General features: G+C 42.1%; 1 protein-coding gene across 1 annotated transcript; it reads right to left on the bottom strand.

The window, feature by feature from the left end:
* Positions 1-277: 277 nt before the first annotated feature.
* Positions 278-17,835, bottom strand: fam193b (family with sequence similarity 193 member B). Its single transcript, XM_080035296.1, has 10 exons — positions 17,561-17,835; positions 15,935-16,213; positions 14,598-14,781; positions 10,914-11,132; positions 5,395-5,836; positions 4,048-4,231; positions 3,686-3,925; positions 2,387-3,443; positions 2,224-2,299; positions 278-1,778 (listed from the first exon to the last, which is right to left on the bottom strand). The coding sequence occupies exons 1-10, from the start codon at positions 17,723-17,725 to the stop codon at positions 1,682-1,684; spliced, it is 2,943 nt and encodes a 980-aa protein (XP_079891422.1). The 5' UTR covers positions 17,726-17,835; the 3' UTR covers positions 278-1,681.
* Between the last annotated feature and the right edge of the window lie 711 nt (positions 17,836-18,546).

Raw genomic sequence — 18,546 nt, forward strand, 5'->3', positions numbered from 1 at the left:
ATGTCGTGCAGAATGAGGGTTTATGATGGAAACCCAAGGGATAAACTTAGAAAGCAAACACCACACTTTATTTTTTTCAAAACTGTATTGTTTTTAATCTTTCTGAACGAAAGATTTTTCACAGTATCAAAAGTGAATTAAAAAAGGGAAACAAGCCAACATACACTTGGCTATTAATATAATATAAATCTACATTCGAAACATTAAGATAATCTTCTCTAATTGAATATAACCTGGAAAGCATCAAAGATGTTATATGAAAACAAAATCTCAGGACAGATTCAAAGAAATAAAATAAAAATAAAAATGATCCAACTTAATGAAAGCCATCAGCTAAAAACATGTGTTTATTGGAGTAAATAGTAAAGCCCTTGTCCCAGAGGTATCAACTCTTTGATGATATATCTTATTAAAGATTTATCAAGACTTGGACTTCAGACAGGCTTAGCTGAGGTACAAGGGCGCCACCAAGGTCACAGTACATGGGAAGAAAAATAAAGAGTAGTACGGTTGAAAATATATCTCACACACATAACCTTCCGGAAACGCTCGACAAAGGCTCAAAAGGGCCCAAAAATAATCAATCAATATGTACAAGCTTTAAAATGAACTGCGGCAAACAGTGTGTGATGGTTCCCACAGTGAAAATGAACAATGCACACTGGTGTACCTGTCACTGCTGGAATATAAGAGATTAAATAACAGTTTAAAAGTGAGAAAAACTGTGCTAAAGGACTTCCTTCTACAGATGGCTGAATGTATATTGGATAACATTATAAAACTGGGGGGGGCAGTATTTAAAATGTTCAGTACGTTTCATGCATGGGTATTGCATCTGCACTTAAATCAGATTCTTTTAAGATGCATCCTGTGAGCTATGTGTTAAACACAACAATTTAGATTTTTCCATTTGTGTCTTTATGGTGCGTTGAGAACTGTCACATTCTTGTCTTCTCACATAATTTTATGATTTCATACATAGAGATAACAGTGCAGCACGGACGCTATTTTAGTTTCAATCAGCGATTACTAAATCATTTGATGATCACAAATAAATAGAGGAAAGTATACCAATTGGAAATGATCGAAAATCAAATGTGCTGCCTGTAATAAAAAATCAAAAAAATCAATGCAATTTATGCCACCATTAATATATAAGTGTTTTCCCACTAAATAAAGTCAAAAAGTTGTTGTGTGTTCCATTTTCAAAGGGACTAGTGTAGTGGGAGGGAAACTAGCAACGCAGAATGTCATGGATGATGAGCACCACATTAAACGGATTGTAAAATTCATTCGTTTAACAATGTTAAAATGTCTCAGATTTGTGATAAAAACATTTATTTCATTTAAGGTAATTGTTTACATACTACATACGTAAGCACATAGATGCAGTGGATTCAACAGACTTTTTTTTCTCCATTTTTTGCATCTCATTTAGTGAACATTGCAATAATAGCAGAGGGTAGAGCTGGCCTTGAGAATGATCCCTGGCTTTGTCAGCCACATGTTATGTTTCAGTCTTCTGAATGGAGAGTATGATTTTGAACTAGGGGTCCCTTGGCTTAGTAAGGAAGAGAAGAGAAAACAGGGAATGAGAAAAGGCCTCAGGCCAAATGGGGCTCTAGTCAAAGAGTTTGTGGTGTGAAGTTGCTTTTTCTTTCTTTTCCGACGCACATCCAAGTCATTGAGCTGCATTGGAAGGAACATTTTTGAGGCTGAAGTTGGACCAATTCACTGCGACCTTCTGCCGAGTTTGTTTTGCAGAATCAAGGCAAAACCTAGAGGTAAGAAAGACACAAACAGGAGGAAGAGGAAGAAATAATCATCAGTTTCGGTGATGCAGTAAATGTTAGTGCATATAACAGTTTAGTTAAAGGTGGAGGCAGCGATTCTGGAGAATGCTTCTTGTCAAAATCAATTTGTCAAAATCAGCGAATATCTCCTCACATTCCGCTACCTGTACGTACTGTGTGTGCATTGAAGAGAAATCTGGTGCTAACAAACAGCCCAGGCTCTGTAAAATAAAATGGTATGTTCCTAGCTACGGTGGGTCCCTTTGATTACATACCAGTTTACAATGCCTAGGCTGTGTATCAACACCATGTTGTTTTTCTATAAAAAAAACTGAACACTGATTTTGAAGAAAAGGGGTTTCGACAACCAGCGTTCTCCAGAGCCGCTGACTCCACCTTGAATCCTGATACACTGGTGTGTTGAGCTTACCTTTTGAAGTACTCCACTTCACGATCAATCTCATCCATTTCTCCTGGATCTACATCTTTAGGGAGAAATACATCATCTGGGAATAACAAGGAAGATTCAACATTAGCTTAAATCACATTATAAGGAACAATTGAAATCTTGCGTACGGTGTTAAAGATTGTACCGATAGCACTGCCGGATTTTTCACCCTTGTTCTTGTTCTTCTTATTCTTCCCCTTGGCTTGCTGCCCATTGGCCAGAATGGCGTGGTGAGCTTTGCTCTCCGAATCCTGCTCGGGCCGACCACCTCGCGTTTCCGTGTCACCTTTGCCCCTTTGTGCATTGGAGAGGCTACCGTTTGCTTGTTGTTTGGAGGACCTGCCCTCCTCTGCTTTCCTAGGCAAATTCCTCTGGTTGTCCGCAGGGTGCTGGGGGTGTCTGTTGCCGGACTTTGCCACGTTAGAAGCCACTTCTTTAGACTCGTTGCTTCTCTGCGTTTCGTTCCCGTAGGCAGCTTTGGTTGATCTGTTGGAGTTTTGCTCCGACACACATTGCTCCTGTCTTTGCTGCTGCTGCTGCTTTTTATTCTTCTTGGACTTTGCACCGCCGGCGGCGTTGTTCCCAACCGTCGTGTTCTTGGGATCGGGGACATCCTCCTTCGATTTGGCCGTAGCTTGGGCCGGCACCGTTGGCAAACTGTCGGATCCGGCGGAAGTGCATCTCTCTGGGGAGCGAACCCTTATGAGCTTTGAGAGGCTGGGGGCCGTATGCAACCGCTGGACGTCCTTGGAGCCGGCGGCGGGGGCCCCTGAGGCCGTGGTGGTGGCGTTAGGGGATGAGACGGTGGTGGTGTCCTCCCATCCATTAACCAGGTCCAGGTGGCTCTTGAAGGTCCCCAGGGAGAGAGGGGCCAGGTCCAGGTCTATCTGCTGCAGCTCAGAGGAACCGTTGAGATGAGAGAGCAGGTGGTTGCCCTCCAGCGTGGCCGCCTTCTTTGGGAAGTCGTTGACGTCCAGGTTGAGGTCGTACATGCTGAACGAGGCCCTGATGGAGTCTTTGATGGTGTTCTTGATCTCCTCCAGCCGACTGGTGAGGAAGCTGTTGACCCGCTCCAGCTCCAGCTGAGGCCAGTCCAACAGGCGGCCGGCCTCAGAGTCATCGGGGAGGGCATCGTCCCCGGGCTCACAGGGGTTTGACGGGTCACTGTCCCCAGCGTCCGTGGTGCCCAGCTGAGCTTTCTCCTGGGAAAACAGAAATGGGACATGCTTTAGAGTGTGAACAGGTGAGCCGGTATACAAAATATAATGTTATTGATATAATACATTAGTAGGACAGTGTATTAAGCCTTTGATATTTTAATATGGACTGAAAATGTACAGAAGATTATTAGGGCCACGGATGAGAAAAAAAAAATTAAAAAGGTGGAAATACCCAGTTATATGTAATACATGTTAAAATAAATAGATAGCAAAAAGCACCACACCTTTTTCTTTTGTTTGTGGCGCGCCCTCTTGGCAGCCTTGGCGCTGTTGACAGGTTTGGGCTCAGAGCTGTTGATGAAGTCTAGCAGCTCGTCTACATCCCGGTTGTCTATGGCCTCTGTGCTGGCCACTGCTGGGTCCGAGTCCTGCCGCGGAGGCAGCTCCTCTTTACGGCGCGTCAGACGGGAGCGCAGCTTCTCCCGGATCTCAGCGTAGTTACGGCTCGTCGGTGCAGCTGGAGGCTGTGACCAAACAATACATTACAATCTCTTTCCAAAAGATCATCTTTTAATATATGTTTAACAAAGGGTTTCATTGCAACATGGAACATGGAACATGGCGACAAAAAAAGTTTGTTAAGTACCGCATTGTGTCCAAAGAACTCGCAGTAACAGCAGTCGCAGTACTTCCCGTCTTTCTGGTTGGTAGAAGAGGAGGCACAGGAGCTTCTCTCAGAGCTGCTGTCTTCATCCTCACCTTCCTCCAGCTCAGATGAAGGGTGGCACAACGTGCCATTAGTCATCTTGTGCCCCTTACATGCCTGGTCCCTATGAAGAACAGAGAGATTATGTTGATCAGACGTTTCTATTATAAATCAACAGCTAGAGAGGCCGTTTCTCAATTCCACAGTCATATGCTTCGTTACAATTGAGCAGTACCGTTCTACTGCAGACAGTACCCTTATTCAGTAGGCGGGGTAAATGCCGAATGGCCATTGAACATCCATGGCTGTGGCAAATACAAAACTTTTGTGAGAGCATAGCGGCGGGACAGTAGCCTGGCATTCCCAGACCTGCCCCTGGCAAATTAAATTTGCTGTGCATGTTGGTCTGGACACTCTCCATTGAAGCTTTTTCAGAAAGTCCAGAAATCCTGACTCACATTTCAATTGGTTCTATCTAATATGGGCGCGCCAGAGCCCTTTATATGGTCCTCTGGGGAGGACGTAACCGGATGACGACAGTGACGTGCATGCGACGTCGAAGCCGTGATAGTAAACATCAAAGATGGCTGCGGATATGTTGTGTGAGTTTGAGATTGCTTTGGCCTCGACCCTTTACGATTTGGAAGACGGCACTCAAATCTTTCATTAGCAAGTAAGTGGAATGTTCTGTTTTGCCGACCGACCACGGCAAAAGTTTAATTTAACAGTTTAACAGCTGTTAGCTAAACGAACGGGGCTTAATACGTCACCTTGTGCATCGCTCTGATCGGTTGTAGTGCTATCCAACAGCGTGCAGTGGCATTTGAAATGCACGAGTAGGAGCCGCCTCTTGAGTTGGAAATTACTATTGATCGTGGCCAGACCCTCTATCGTTCAAGATATCAGGGTCTAGATTTCCAGGCTACCGGGACAGTGTAGCACGCATATAAATTCAATGAATCAGAAAAACGGCACACAGTAAACAAAGAGCTGTGCGGCATCATTCTTTCGCTAAACACAAAATTCTTCACTCTTGCCTTTACTCCGAGTAGATTACACAGTGATTAATCTCTTGCACGGAAATGACTATTCTGACGACCAATCAACAAACTGCAGTGTGTAGCTCCACCTTCTTGGGACCACTTGGGATACACCAATGAAAGGGCGACAATAATAGGTCCGGCGTGGTGCACTCATTTTGGTACCCTTCCCAACTTTTGCCATACTGTACCGAACCGAACTGTACCACTAAGTGGAAAGAAAGATATGGTGATAGTCTTTACTAACCTGCACGCCCCGGCCGGCAGATGGCCTACATTCGAAGGGGCCACCGTTCCCGCGCTGTGTCCGTTGCACGGGTGGTTACAGCCCATGATGGACGTGCCCAGTTTGCTGTTGTGTTGCGTGTTGACAGCGGGAATGTGGGAGTTTTTGCACGGGCTGGGCTTGTGGAGCGACGTGGGGCTGTCCGGACAGGGGGAGGTGAGTTTGGCTGTGGCGGGGCCGTGGAGGTTGGGCGCCAGCGGGGAGAAGGGAGCGTGAGCTGCTGCCCCCACCACGCTGCCAGACGAGGAGGAGGAGGAGGTGACGTGTGCGTGCTGCCCAGAGCTGGGAGGCTTGGGAGGCAGCAGGGAGGAATGATGCTGGGAGGAAGACAGGCCCGTGGGACTGTTGGGGGGGACCGACAAATCTGTGTGCTGATGGTGGTCACTGGGGTGGAAGGCTTCACCTGGACAACGGAAAACAAGAGGAGAAAGAAATGAGGATCTTTCCACACCAGTGCATGTGTTTGTGTTCTGGTCAGCAGTTTATGTCATGTCTACTGTATACAGTGGAGGAAATAAGTATTTGATCCCTCACCGATTTTGTAAGTTTGCCCACTTACAAAGAAATGAGCGGTCTATAATTTTAAAGCTAGGTTTATTTTAACAGTGATAGACAGAATATCAAAAAGAAAATCCAGAAAATCACATTAAAAAAAAAAAGATATAAATTATTTTGCATTTCATTGAGTGAAATAAGTATTTGATCCCCTACCAACCATAAAGAATTCTGGCTCCCACAGATTAGTCCGTGTGCTTTAAAAAAGTATTCCTATTCTCAACTAGTTTCCTGTATAAAATACACCTGTCCACATAGTCAATAAATCAAACTCAAACATCTCCATCATGGGCAAGACCAAAGAGCTGTCTAAAGACATCAGGGACAAGATTGTAAACCTGAACAAGGCCGGAATAGACTACAAGACCATTGGCGAGAAGCTGGGTGAGAAGGAGAAAACTGTTGGTGCGATTATTCGAAAATGAAAGAAACACAAAATGACCATCAATCTCCCTCGGTCTGGGGCTCCATGCAAGATCTCACCTTGTGGGGTATCAATGATCATGAGAAAGGTGAGGGATCAGCGCAGATCTACACAGGAGGAGCTTGTTTATGATCCCAAGGCAGCTGGGACCACAGTTACCAAGAAAACCATTGGTAACACACTATGCCGTAATGGATTGAAATCCTGTAGTGCCCGTAAGGTCCCCCTACTCAAGAAGGGACATGTACAGAACCTTCTGAAGTTTGCCAATGAACACCTGAACTACTCAGAGAATGCTTGGGAGAAGGTGATGTGGTCAGATTAGAACAAAATCAAGTTCTTTGGTATCATAGTGACTCGCCATGCTTGGAGGAAGAGGACTTCTGACTATGACCCCAAGAACACCATCCCCACAGTCAAGCATGGAGGTTGAAGCATTATGCTTTGGGGGTGTTTCTCTTCTAAGGGGACAAGTGGACTTCACTGCATCGAGGGAACTATGGGTGGGGCCATGTACCATGAAATACTGGGTGACAACCTATTTCTCTCAGCCAGGTCTGTAAAAATGGGTCGTGGATGGGTCTTCCAGCACGCCAATGACCCTAAAAATACAGCAAAGGAGTGGCTCAAGAAGAAGCACATTAAGGTCATAGAGTGGCCTAGCCAGTCTCCAGACCTTAATCCTACAGATCTGTGGAGGGAACTGAAGCTCAAGCGACAGCCTCGAAACCTTAAAGATTAGGAGAGGATCTGCAAAGAGGAGTGGTCCAAATATCCTCCTGAGATGTGTGCAAACCTGGTCACCAACTACAAGGCACGTCTGACATCTGTATTAGCCAACAAAGGTTTCTCTACTAAGTACTAAGCAATGTTTTGATAGGGGATCAAATACTTATTTCACTCAATGAAATGCAAAATAATTTCTATCTTTTTTTATGTGATTTTCTGGATTTTCCTTTTGATATTCTGTCTATCACTGTTCGAATAAACCTAGCATTAAAATTATAGACCGCTCATTTCCTTGTAAGTGGGCAAACTTACAAAATCAGTGAGGGATCAAATACTTATTTCCTCCACTGTATATAGAACCCTACTTCAAAAGAACAGGCCAAATATCATTTGAGTAATTTTGTCAACTTTTCAATTGATCGTCAACTCATTTATTTATTCATTTACTTTGGAGTTGAATTCAAAGTTAAGTATGAATACTGGCTTCTCTTAAAAACAAGGATTGGCACCATAAAATACATTTAGTTGAATTGAAAATAAGTTGCACAAGGGGTGAGTAAACTAAAGTGTGTCTCGTGTATTTAGTTCCACATTTTATATCTCATCCCTTTCTTCCTAAACTTAAAGGTTCAGTAAGCGAAATGGTCCTTTTAGCTAACTTTCTGTCAGTTACTGCAGTTAGCAGTCCCCTCCCTCGTCCCTACGTCACCACATTAACACACAGCAGTCTTCAAGCAGCGAATTATCTAGCGTCATCTCAGATCATTAAGTGCGATAAAACATGATAAAAACAGACATTGGGAAGGATTTTTACCTGCTCCACCATTGTAGGCGCATACACATTCACCCCTTTGTCGCTCCTGTGTTATGAACCGCGTACACTATATAAGTGATCACTGTATGAATATAGAGCGATTTAACACGTATATTAACATAAATATATCGCTTACTTCCTCTTTAACACTGTACAGGGTTCGTACAGCTTTTTAAGAGTAAAATTCAAGCACTTTTCCAGCACTTTCAAGATAAAATGTCAACTTTTTCAAGGAAGCCGAAGCTTTAAATATATAAAGTATATAAATAAATGCTTATGATTTCATACATTGCCTTATCTGTAAAATGGGAGTGTTCATAACATAATGTGTATGGACAATCACCAAATTGCAGTATGGCCCTAAGGAGACCTTTATCAGTTTAGTTCATATGCCAAAAATGACCATCTATCAGGTTAATAACATCATGACTATACTTGAGCAATATCACAAGAGATGGACCATATTGTCACTCTATATCAGTGCTGCTGTGATTCGGTCGAAAATGCCATAATGGTAATCAATAGGTCTTGATGTAGGAAATGGTTACTAATTAATAACTTATTTCACACACACACACACACTACATGTAAGAAATATGTAAGAATAACAAAGGGCAAATACAGCCTTTGCACTCCTTTTTCCCCCCGGCTGAATTATAAAAATATGTATAAAAGTATGCCTAGATATTATATATTTAAATACATTCTTGAGCTTGTGTATGACCAGACATTTTCAATATTGCTAGGTTTCCAGATTACAGTTTGTGTATGTTGGTGTGTTGCCAAAAAGTGATCCTCCCAAAACGGTCTTTCAGTCAAATAACAAAAGGTATTTAAGCCAATATATGTCCATGATTTCAGAACGTAAATGGGACTAAGTGGGCTCTGGTCCAATAAAGCATCAGTACAAATGGCTACATAGCGTTAACATGCTGAGACTGTGGACTGAAATCTCTTTTTGGCAGCCAGCAAAGACCGTTCTCGACTTCGACAACTTCACAAAATTAAAATGTTGGATCTTGGTTCTGTAACTTATCACTACAGTGTGACTAATGGATTAGGTTATACAACTTGTTATGGGAGCTGCATCGAGCTAACCCCGCTGAGGGTAACATCACGTTACAATGAAGTAACCCCCGAGCTTACGTTATCTAGCTAACAACATGAATTTGGAGCAGGGCTCCAGACTAACCATTTTTACTAGGAGCACTGGCGCCTCTAACTTAGAATTTTTAGGGGCGCGAGCAGAAAATTTAGTGGCACACCTTAAACAGACCTGCAACGCAGCTATTAAAATGTTTCCCAATTTGAACTATATTAGGTCAACTGATATTGTATTGCCAGCATGTTTTAAAACACACTGACAACAGATGATACATTCATTGTGTTTTTGATTTTGTATCACCATGTGAAATCCTTCAGACATTCCTTTAGGAAAAGGCATTTCTTTTACCTATTTTCACCACAACCCCTTCTACATCGGATTTTTCCTCTATCCCTGCTTCCTGTAAGGAAAATCGTTATTGGCCCAAAAGTAACTAGAAACTAGATGAATTTATCAACTAATTTGCATAATATTACAAATTAACTAGGACGATTAACATATTTACACACTCACTTTACAAACTTTTTTGTTGCCATATATAATTATAAGGTTGTCTTTTTTTATAGGAATGCAGTGGCCTATTGAAAGTGGACCTATGAAACAATTTACTAGTTTACAAATGTCACCTGGCAGCTGTTGTACAGAGCGGACAGGGTGCTGTCTGTCTGCTGCAGGTGGCGGGGGGCTGCCCGAGTGAGTGCTGTCAGCGCCGCGGTGAGGAGGAGAGTACAGCCATTGCTACTCGGCTCTGGTGAGCGCGGTTTCAAAAAAAAGTTGCGAGTTGTCTCTGGCATTTAACAGCCTTATCGCTATGGCGGAAAGTCGGCAAATATAGCGGGGAAAGTCAGCAGTTTGTAACATGTTAAAGACAGCGGGACACTGAGAGGAGAGAAGGTCACGTCATCCGGGGCGTTGATTGTGTCGCTGATCACTCACGGACTATCCACTGTCTCTCTCTCAAAGCACAATAATTTAAAAACATTTTGTCTTTCGGTCGCGCGTGCCCCTAGTTGTGAAATGGCGCTCGCACGGTCTCAAAAATGTGGTCGCAGTCTGGAGCCCTGATTTGGAGCAATACATTATTGAGAACTAGCAGGTCAGCTAATTGCTAACGGTGTTGAGCATCAATTTAGCATGCCATTTATTTGTATCAACAAGTCATTAACACATACAAACTCGGGATTTAGTGTAACCTACAAAGGAGAACATGAATGAACAGTCATCCAGAGTGACATTGTCTGATACGTTTTACTGATTTACCTTTGGCATGACTTCTAAGTGCCGATTCCCCCATTGTGAACAGCTGGAGGTAGGCTACTTTTTGCAGACAGTACAGTCGCCTATGCCTGCCGGTTATTAGGGCCTCGTCATAACCAAATGGAAACGGATATGGAAGTATCGGGAGCAATAGGTCTATGAGCAGCGACTCGTGGTTCTGGATAATTCCTGGAGCGATCGCCAGGTGTGGCGCGTGTCCCAGGAAAGAAAACACAGGGAGCAACTGCACTCGTGCATACAAGACGGCGGCTAAGAAAACATTGCGACAGATTTTTTTATTTATTTACAGAATAAAAAAAATGAAAATATGAGTTGAATTACGACACTGGTCAATAAAGAGAAAATCCAGCATTTTCCAGCACAGTGTTCAGATTTCAAGCACATTTCAAACCTTGAAAACACTCGATTGAAAATCAAGCATTTTCCAGACTTTCAAGCATCTGTACGAACCCTGACTGTAGATGTAATAGGAAGTTTGAAACATGCCAGCGGCTTTCTTTTTTTAACAATACTGGTCTGCAATTTCATAAAAAAAAGTCAAATGAAGTCCTTGAAGCGTGACAGGAGATGTTTACCTGGCGGCGTTGGTCGACGGCACATGGTCTTGAAGTGCTTGGGCGTGGTCTTACAGAGGTCTGCTGAGGTAGACAGGGGGTTCCCAGCAGAAGATCCACTGGAGTTCTGGGCTGACGGGTGGCTGTACGGACACACTTTGGCCCCCGAGGATTTAGCAGACTTCCCAGGCGCTTCGTGAAGTCCTCTCTTCTCGTGACAGGCAGACCCCGCTGTGACACCTGGAGATGGACACACAAAAAAAAAAAAAAGATTAATGAATTTGACAGGAAATCAATCATGGATTTTGAGACTAATATTCTGACAATAAAAAGAAAAATACTTATTTGGATTAAAAAGACATGCAAACACTGAAGCGTGGCTACACCAAATAGTTACCATTTCATTTGCTGGTATATTTTGTTGTATAAAAAAAGGGAGGGTAAGATTTTGGGAAACAGTTGGATTTGTCTTTTACTGCCACCACACAGTCTGTGGATGTTGAGGAGCTTTGATGAATGCCATTAACTCAATAACCCCAGGTGCTGACATTTTGGCATTTCAACCCTTAATTTTGAGTTTGTAGTGTTTTTTTAAATAATTATTTCCTGCTTAATCCCTACAGGCAATTACCCATACTTGCCAGTTAGGTTTTTACACGTCCTTTCTCAACTTCCTCCGTAAACAAAATGCAGCGCTGTGTATTGAAGTGCATTAAGTAGCACAAATCCCATCCAGCATGAGGGAAATATTAGATTTCTGGGTAACACTTTATAATAACTATCCGTTGTAACTCGTTAATAGATCATTAGTAAACTCTTAATTAATTATTATTGATGATTCGTTAAGTGTTTGTTAGCAGTTTGTTAAGGATTTATAACAATGGTAGATAGTTAATATCTTAATAATTGAATCAGTTCATCTGGGAGGTAATCCGAGATTAACTGATCACGTCACGTTCAAGTCCATGGCATGCACAGTGTGTATTGAGTTTATTTAAAAATATTTGAAAATGGGGCTGCCCTCAGTTGCCCATGCACTGTGTATAGTCTATAGCCTATTTCAGCCTCGTCCCAGATGAACTGATTCAATTATTAAGCTATTAACTATCTACCATTGTTATAAATCGTTAACAAACTGCTAACAAACACTTAACAAATCATTAATTAAGAGTTTACTAATGATCTATTAACGAGTTACAACGGATAGTTATTATAAAGTGTTACCGATTTCTGTTTAGTTGAGACACCTGACCTGATCAATCGTCAAGTAACATTGAACAGTCTAAATTACTTTGAGTCCAACGTAACTTTGCCCATGTGCAGGAAGGGCACAGCTGCCTTCGCTGAGCACACACACACGCTATTATTAAGACTACTTTCCCTTACCCTAGGACTAGGTCAAATACATTTTGGCAACATGATCCATTTGGAGGATTTGCTAAACTACAAATACAACCACAGTTACGCAGCAGGTAATCTCTGCAAAGCCATTTGACGAGAGCCAAGAAACAGGAAGAAAAACAGATAAAAAAAGATCAGAGAAACCCTTCCCATTTTATAAACTACTGTCTTTGTTTTTGTAACCAGGAAAAACACGTCTCACTTTCACATTCACTTCTCTTTCGATACACCTTCTTGGTATCTGAGTTATGTCTGTAAAATATTATAGCTAGACAAGTGGTGCACCTGACTACTGTGTAATAATAAATTAATATCAATCCACCAACCAGTAAAATGACAAAGCAATGAATCATTTAAAAAAGGCAGACTTTACCCAAATCTGGGAAAAGACAGTGATACATTTGATCCTTTCTAAATGACATGGAAACGTCGACACTTCTTATGTGTAACGGGATTCTGCATGTAAGTTGTATTTCATTAATATGTGTATCATTTAAAAAGACACCGCTTATATACTACATTGCTGCAATTCAGCTCATGTTCCCCCTCTAATGCTTTTAAATATGAGGGAGCTTTGCTTAAACATCTTCTCTATTGCCCTCCATGTACAGTACCTTCTATACACACATTGTCTGCCAAGTATTGCTTGTTATTTTTATCTTCAACGATTTTGTTAATACTTTGTACTGGGCAATGTTCGTGCAAAACAAAGTTTATCATAAATCATAATTTCAAAGTTTCATTGAAGGAGGTTTGTGCATGAAAAGGGCTCTGGACTCAGTGTGAAACATTAAGTCAGTTCATAACGATATAAGTTATTCATTATCAAATTATATATTATTGTTAATAAGACTAAAGGGCTTAGACAAATGTCCTTTAAATAACAGGATTTAAATAAAAACAAACTTCTGTCACAAGTGAAAAACTCCCAAAACAAATAAAACAAATAGAACTTAAAACAGAGGGTGCAATTCATTGGTTCTAATTGAGCATCAGCGCGTATTCCTCAAATGACCAATATTCATAACATCATATTATTGATATGAGGAATGGCCTAATGTGATGCATGTCAGATTTTTTGCGTGTTGGTGAACTCAGTACACATAGCCTACGTTGTTCATTGGAATGCTCCACCTCTGTGTGGCCAATTAATATGTTGGCAGCGCAAGAGGGGGCAGTAGATGATCTTACACTATAGTGAGGAAATGTCAGTGTCTCCATCAATCATATGGAATGTACTTTATCCAAGATTTTGAAACTTTTTTTTTTTCGGCGAGCACTCTGATAAACGGTGCGCGTGTTTGCAAACATCGGCTTCACATTTAATCCGTTCTTATTCATGACAATGATCATTGAAAGGCAGCTTCCTTCACAGTTTGGGTGAGTGGCGCTGCTCTGAAAAAAAAAAAGTTGAGCATCTATGCCGGCCATGTGACATGCCTGTATGAGTTTGTACATAAAGTCCTGATGTACAAGGACAAAATAATCAATAATAATGTTAATGTTGGTCGAAGGCAGATGTCCCCACACGCAGAATGTTATAAATATATATTTTTAAATTAAAAGACATGATAAATGTCAGGTGCTCTGGTGCAACCAGTGAAAATATCTAGGCGCACTCCACATGCCAAAACAGGCACATTCTGGAGCCCTGATTAATGCTGAACAGTTCACAAAATAATCACAATACATGTGAGAGATGAAAACTTTTAACTAACCCGGTTAAAGACATGCATTTGTGGGTCAATATTCTAGTCTTCATGAGACTTAAAAGCTAGGAAGTCCAGGAAGGCAATACATGCCCAGTTCTAAAGTTTCTGTAGCCCTGAAGATTGTGTTAGAATGATATGATGGAGTAGTTAGTTTAGCCAGAGAATAGCCTGTTACCTCTCCATTGACTCGGTTTACAGCTCCGCCTGCACATAAAAAGTCTCCAACGTTTTTGTAATAATCCGCAACAGACCCAAGCCATATTCTCTGATTTAGTTCAATCGTCTTCATGTGAAAGATGTGGTTATTTTTAAAAATGCATCGCCACCATCTGACAGCACTTGGTAGTTTTGACAACAAGCTTATCTTCAAACATTATTCCACCTTTCATACGGCTGAGCTCTGAGGACCTCAGAAAGTAGAGCATTGGAAGCTTTGCTAAGTAAGCAAACAAGCCGGCCGTAGAGCTGGGAGTCTAATCAAATGCACAAAACTCCAAACACAGCCTGAAATCAAGGGTTGCGTAGTTCTTTTAAGCTATTGCTCTCACGGTCATTAAATGGACATTAAATGTGGGAGCTGGCGATGACGGACCTTGTTGTGAGTGTGAAGAAGTGTGGCTGCAGTGTTCCCCTCCGTTGGTGTGGGCAGAGTTCCAGAGACCTGACAGTTTGTGGGCCGACAGGAAGGAACTGGGGTCCCAGTCCACGGTGCTCTGCTCCGGGTAGCCGTTCCCACAGCTCTGGGACTTACAGGAGGAAGAGTGTGACAATGGTACCTGAATTTAAACAACAAAACAAAAAAATAACTGGTTAATCACAGAGCTGGGAACATAGGTTCACAATTTTGGCAATGGTACCAAGTGACAACTAATGATCATTTTAACACATTAATGCCTCGTTTCCACTGAGCACCACAGTTCGGTTTTGCGTTTCCACCTCCGACAGTACCATTACTTGGTAGGCGGGATTTATGCCCGACAATGATAGCAGCGGTCAGAGTGTCTACAGTCTATGGGTCAGAGCTGTTAAACGGCACTGGCCCCTGCAGCTTCGTAACCTTGGTGACATAAAAGCAGCGGGACAGTGTGCTGCACGCACGCCTACATTTTTCTCAAAAAACACAAGTCTCTTCACTCTTGCTAAGGTGACTTATCTCATGCACGGAAATTACTATTATTCCTAATAACCAAACTAATCAGACTGCAGTGGGACCCTTTGGGTCGGCTTGGTACCCCTACGAAAGGGTGACAAAAACAGCAGTGGCACGGTTCGCTTATTTTGGTACCCTTTCCAAATTTTGACAGTGGAAGCTCAAATGAATGCGTGCGAGTAACAGTTGCATCAAACTAAGCCGCACCTCTCAGTGGAAACAAGGCTTTTGAGATTCTGACAAGATAAGCAAAACATCTTCAAATGCAGTATTCATTCTTCACTATATATTAAAAGAAAAATCCTTGCAGGGTACTGTTCAGCATTCCCTCTCACTGTTACTTCCTTATTTCTTATTTTTACTTTTCCAGGTTTGAGACAAATATCAACTAAACATCTTTGAGCACCATGTTTCTCCGCAGTCAAGCTTAAGTCTTCAACATTTGCATTTTATTTTAAGTATATACGGACAAACAAACCATGAAAGCAAATGTAGTAGCTGCTGATGCCTCATATATGCCACAGAGAATACAAACAAGTTACTTCCAAAAAGGGACAAATAGTAGACATCACATCTTTACACTCATTAAATCCATGGTGATATTTACACAGATTTAAGCCAGCGAGAGAGCACATGCAAATGCGAGGCCCCGTTATGATGAATAGAGATGACCTGAGCTGACAGAAACAAGCACATGTCTTTTGACTTAAAAGTAGTAAATAAATAAGCTGAATCAGTCTGAACCCCCCCCCCCCCCTCCCTCCCCCCTTGTTATTTACCGGCGTGGGCTGCTCCTGGGTGCTCCGCCTCTCCTCCTCTTCCACACTCTTGCAGCAGCTCTGACAGATCCACAGAGGCACCTCACCCAGCAGGGACTGAGAGAGCGAGGGCACGGCGTCGGCCAGCTTCCGGCCCGGAGCCTCCCGCAGTAAGGCCTGGGAGAGAGCCGGCACCGCGTCAGCCAACTTGGTGCCGTGGCCCCCGGGGAGCCCGTTCACAGAGCCCGCGCCCCAGTCCTTAAACTCACGGTGGCACAAGAGGCAGCAGGTGTGCATGGGCTAGGTGTGCAGAGAGGGAGAGAGAGAGAGAGAGAGAGAGAGAGAGAGAGAGAGAGAGAGAGAGAGAGAGAGGGTAAAACAGGTCAAGTATTGGCATGTGATTAAAAGTCAAACTGTGATCTGTGACAGATCATTCTGTCTAGACACCAAAAGTGATTCAAAACATACTCCAGTTAAAAAGGTGCAATCATCACCTTTCTTAATCAGTGTAAAAATAGATAGGATATTATACGAGTCAGAAAGGGAGGTTGATTTCACAATGTTAGATGCTATCCATTTTACCTTAATTCACTAAACTTAATGCATAGATAGATAGATAGATAGATAGATAGATAGATAGATAGATAGATAGATAGATAGATAGATAGATAGATTAGTATCTTCTGCTTGTATGATATAGTGATAGATTTAGGACATATCTAGACAATTCACAATTAATGGAGCAAAACAGAATTCTGCCCTAAACAATTCATAGTTTGCGTCTCGCTTAGGGACGTGTCTAGACAGGCATCGTACACATTGTGGTATTAAATGTTATTACCTAATCCAAGCAGCCGTCAGGTAGTTAAGCTTAGATGTGACATATCAGAGGTTAGCTAGTTTAATGAGGAAACGGTTACCCTCAGCTATAAGCTGCATTATAACTGCATACATAGAAACTTCTGACATTAGCTTCTCATACTCCAGTAGCAGAGTGTGGTACAGCAAAATAATAATAAAGATATATTAATAGCATGATTAGTTGAATCAATAACTCGAACCACGTCTGGGGGTTAGCTACCCTTGTTATGAACCCATTATCTCTCTCGGCTAACTCGCTAACTAGCTGTTAGCTGGTTAGCCTGTGCTGGCTGAGTGGTTCCTATGGATGTGTTCGAGTGTAGGCAGTAAGCACGCTTGCAGCAGCAGCATGCTAGCTGGAGATGATAGCCCCGGCTAGCCCCAGTGGCTAATATGTTAGCTGGGCGGATGAGGAGTTTGTATAAGCTGGGAAATGGGACGACCTGTCCGAGGCACAATGTCACCTGTCCGGCGGAGGAGATGGGCTGCAACGCTAGCCGCCTATTTGGGTACGATTTTGCTCGCTGAAAAATTAGCGTATTATTTATTTATTTACACACCAAAACGACGAGAAAGCTCAGCATCCAATACTTCTACATTAAGATAACAATAGCTTTCAACCAGCCAGCGGGTGCATATCAGTTAATTCGTCACCTCTGCAGGGTCTAGCAACATAAAATAAAAATCACAATGGAAGAAGCTTGGATTAGCAGAGTAGTAGCTAGCTCATAGGCTAACTAGCCTCATTTCAAAACAGCGACTGGCTCTGCTGCTAGCTAAACCTACCTGGTTCGCCCTGGTAGTAGCCAGCCTATCCAGACCAGCATCTCCGCCGCCACCGCCAGCTGCATCGCCGGCGCCGGGAGAGCTTGGGCTCTTCGGAGCGTTCTGCTGTCCAGGCACAAGCTCCTTCTGCGCGAGCCCTTGCTGCTTGCTTTTCTTCCTCGCCATCACGACGCTGTTTACAACACGTACTGGCCAAGTTTGCACCAGTTTCGATGATTTAGAGAGCACACTTTCGTTTCTTTTCTCGGACCTCAAAATGTTCTCTATCTCCTCTCCAGTCAAGACAACAGTCAATATGGCGGAGGACTGCCACACTCAGGAGTTCATAGGTTAAAGATACTGCTGGCAAAGCGGCTTCACTCCCAACAGGCACAAAACAACTGGAACTAGATGCAGGCAGTGAAGCCGGACATCGCCATATTTAGTTAGGGCAATTTTCTCCCACTACTTTCGTCTTTTTATGAAAAGATAATTAAACGCGTCACCCTGCTTATTCTACCGACTGTTTCAGTCTTTGGGTATATTTATATTGAGCATATATTTTTTTTGTAATTCCATCGTGTTTTTTGTCTAAAGGCTATAATGGGGAAAAAGTAAGATAGTGTATTTTATAGAAATACAATTATTTACAAAAAAATGTTATGCATTTAACATTTTTGTTTTATGCATTTAACATTTTCAATAAGGTAAGGTCTGACTCTAGCATTTTATGCATTTTTTTTAAAATGTTTTTATGTTTTTTTGCTCTTTGGTTTATTGCCTGTGATAAATGTGTTTTGTTTTATATTTTTCTTTATTGTGTGACTGTAAAGCACTCTGAGCTGCATTTTATGTATGAAGGGTGCTATACAAATAAAAATTATTATTATAATAATAATAATTATTATTATTATTATTAATGTATACTGTAATTGAGGTAAATATTAAAACTTTCTCAAAAGACTGTAGGCTATATAAAATACTTTTTTTTCTCAGACATCAGCTGT

Source organism: Ammodytes marinus (assembly GCF_949987685.1).
Source record: "Ammodytes marinus genome assembly, chromosome: 10".
Taxonomy (NCBI): Eukaryota; Metazoa; Chordata; class Actinopteri; order Uranoscopiformes; family Ammodytidae; genus Ammodytes; species Ammodytes marinus.

Bases quoted from the DNA above. Each gene is read 5' to 3' on its own strand.
- fam193b (XM_080035296.1), bottom strand. From the start codon at position 17,725: ATGGCGAGGAAGAAAAGCAAGCAGCAAGGGCTCGCGCAGAAGGAGCTT. The intron at 16,214-17,560 runs GTAGGTTTAGCT...CTGCACACCTAG, and splicing joins CTACTACCAGGGCGAACCAG to CCCATGCACACCTGCTGCCT. The intron at 2,300-2,386 runs GTACAATCTTTA...TGTTATTCCCAG, and splicing joins AAAATCCGGCAGTGCTATCG to ATGATGTATTTCTCCCTAAA.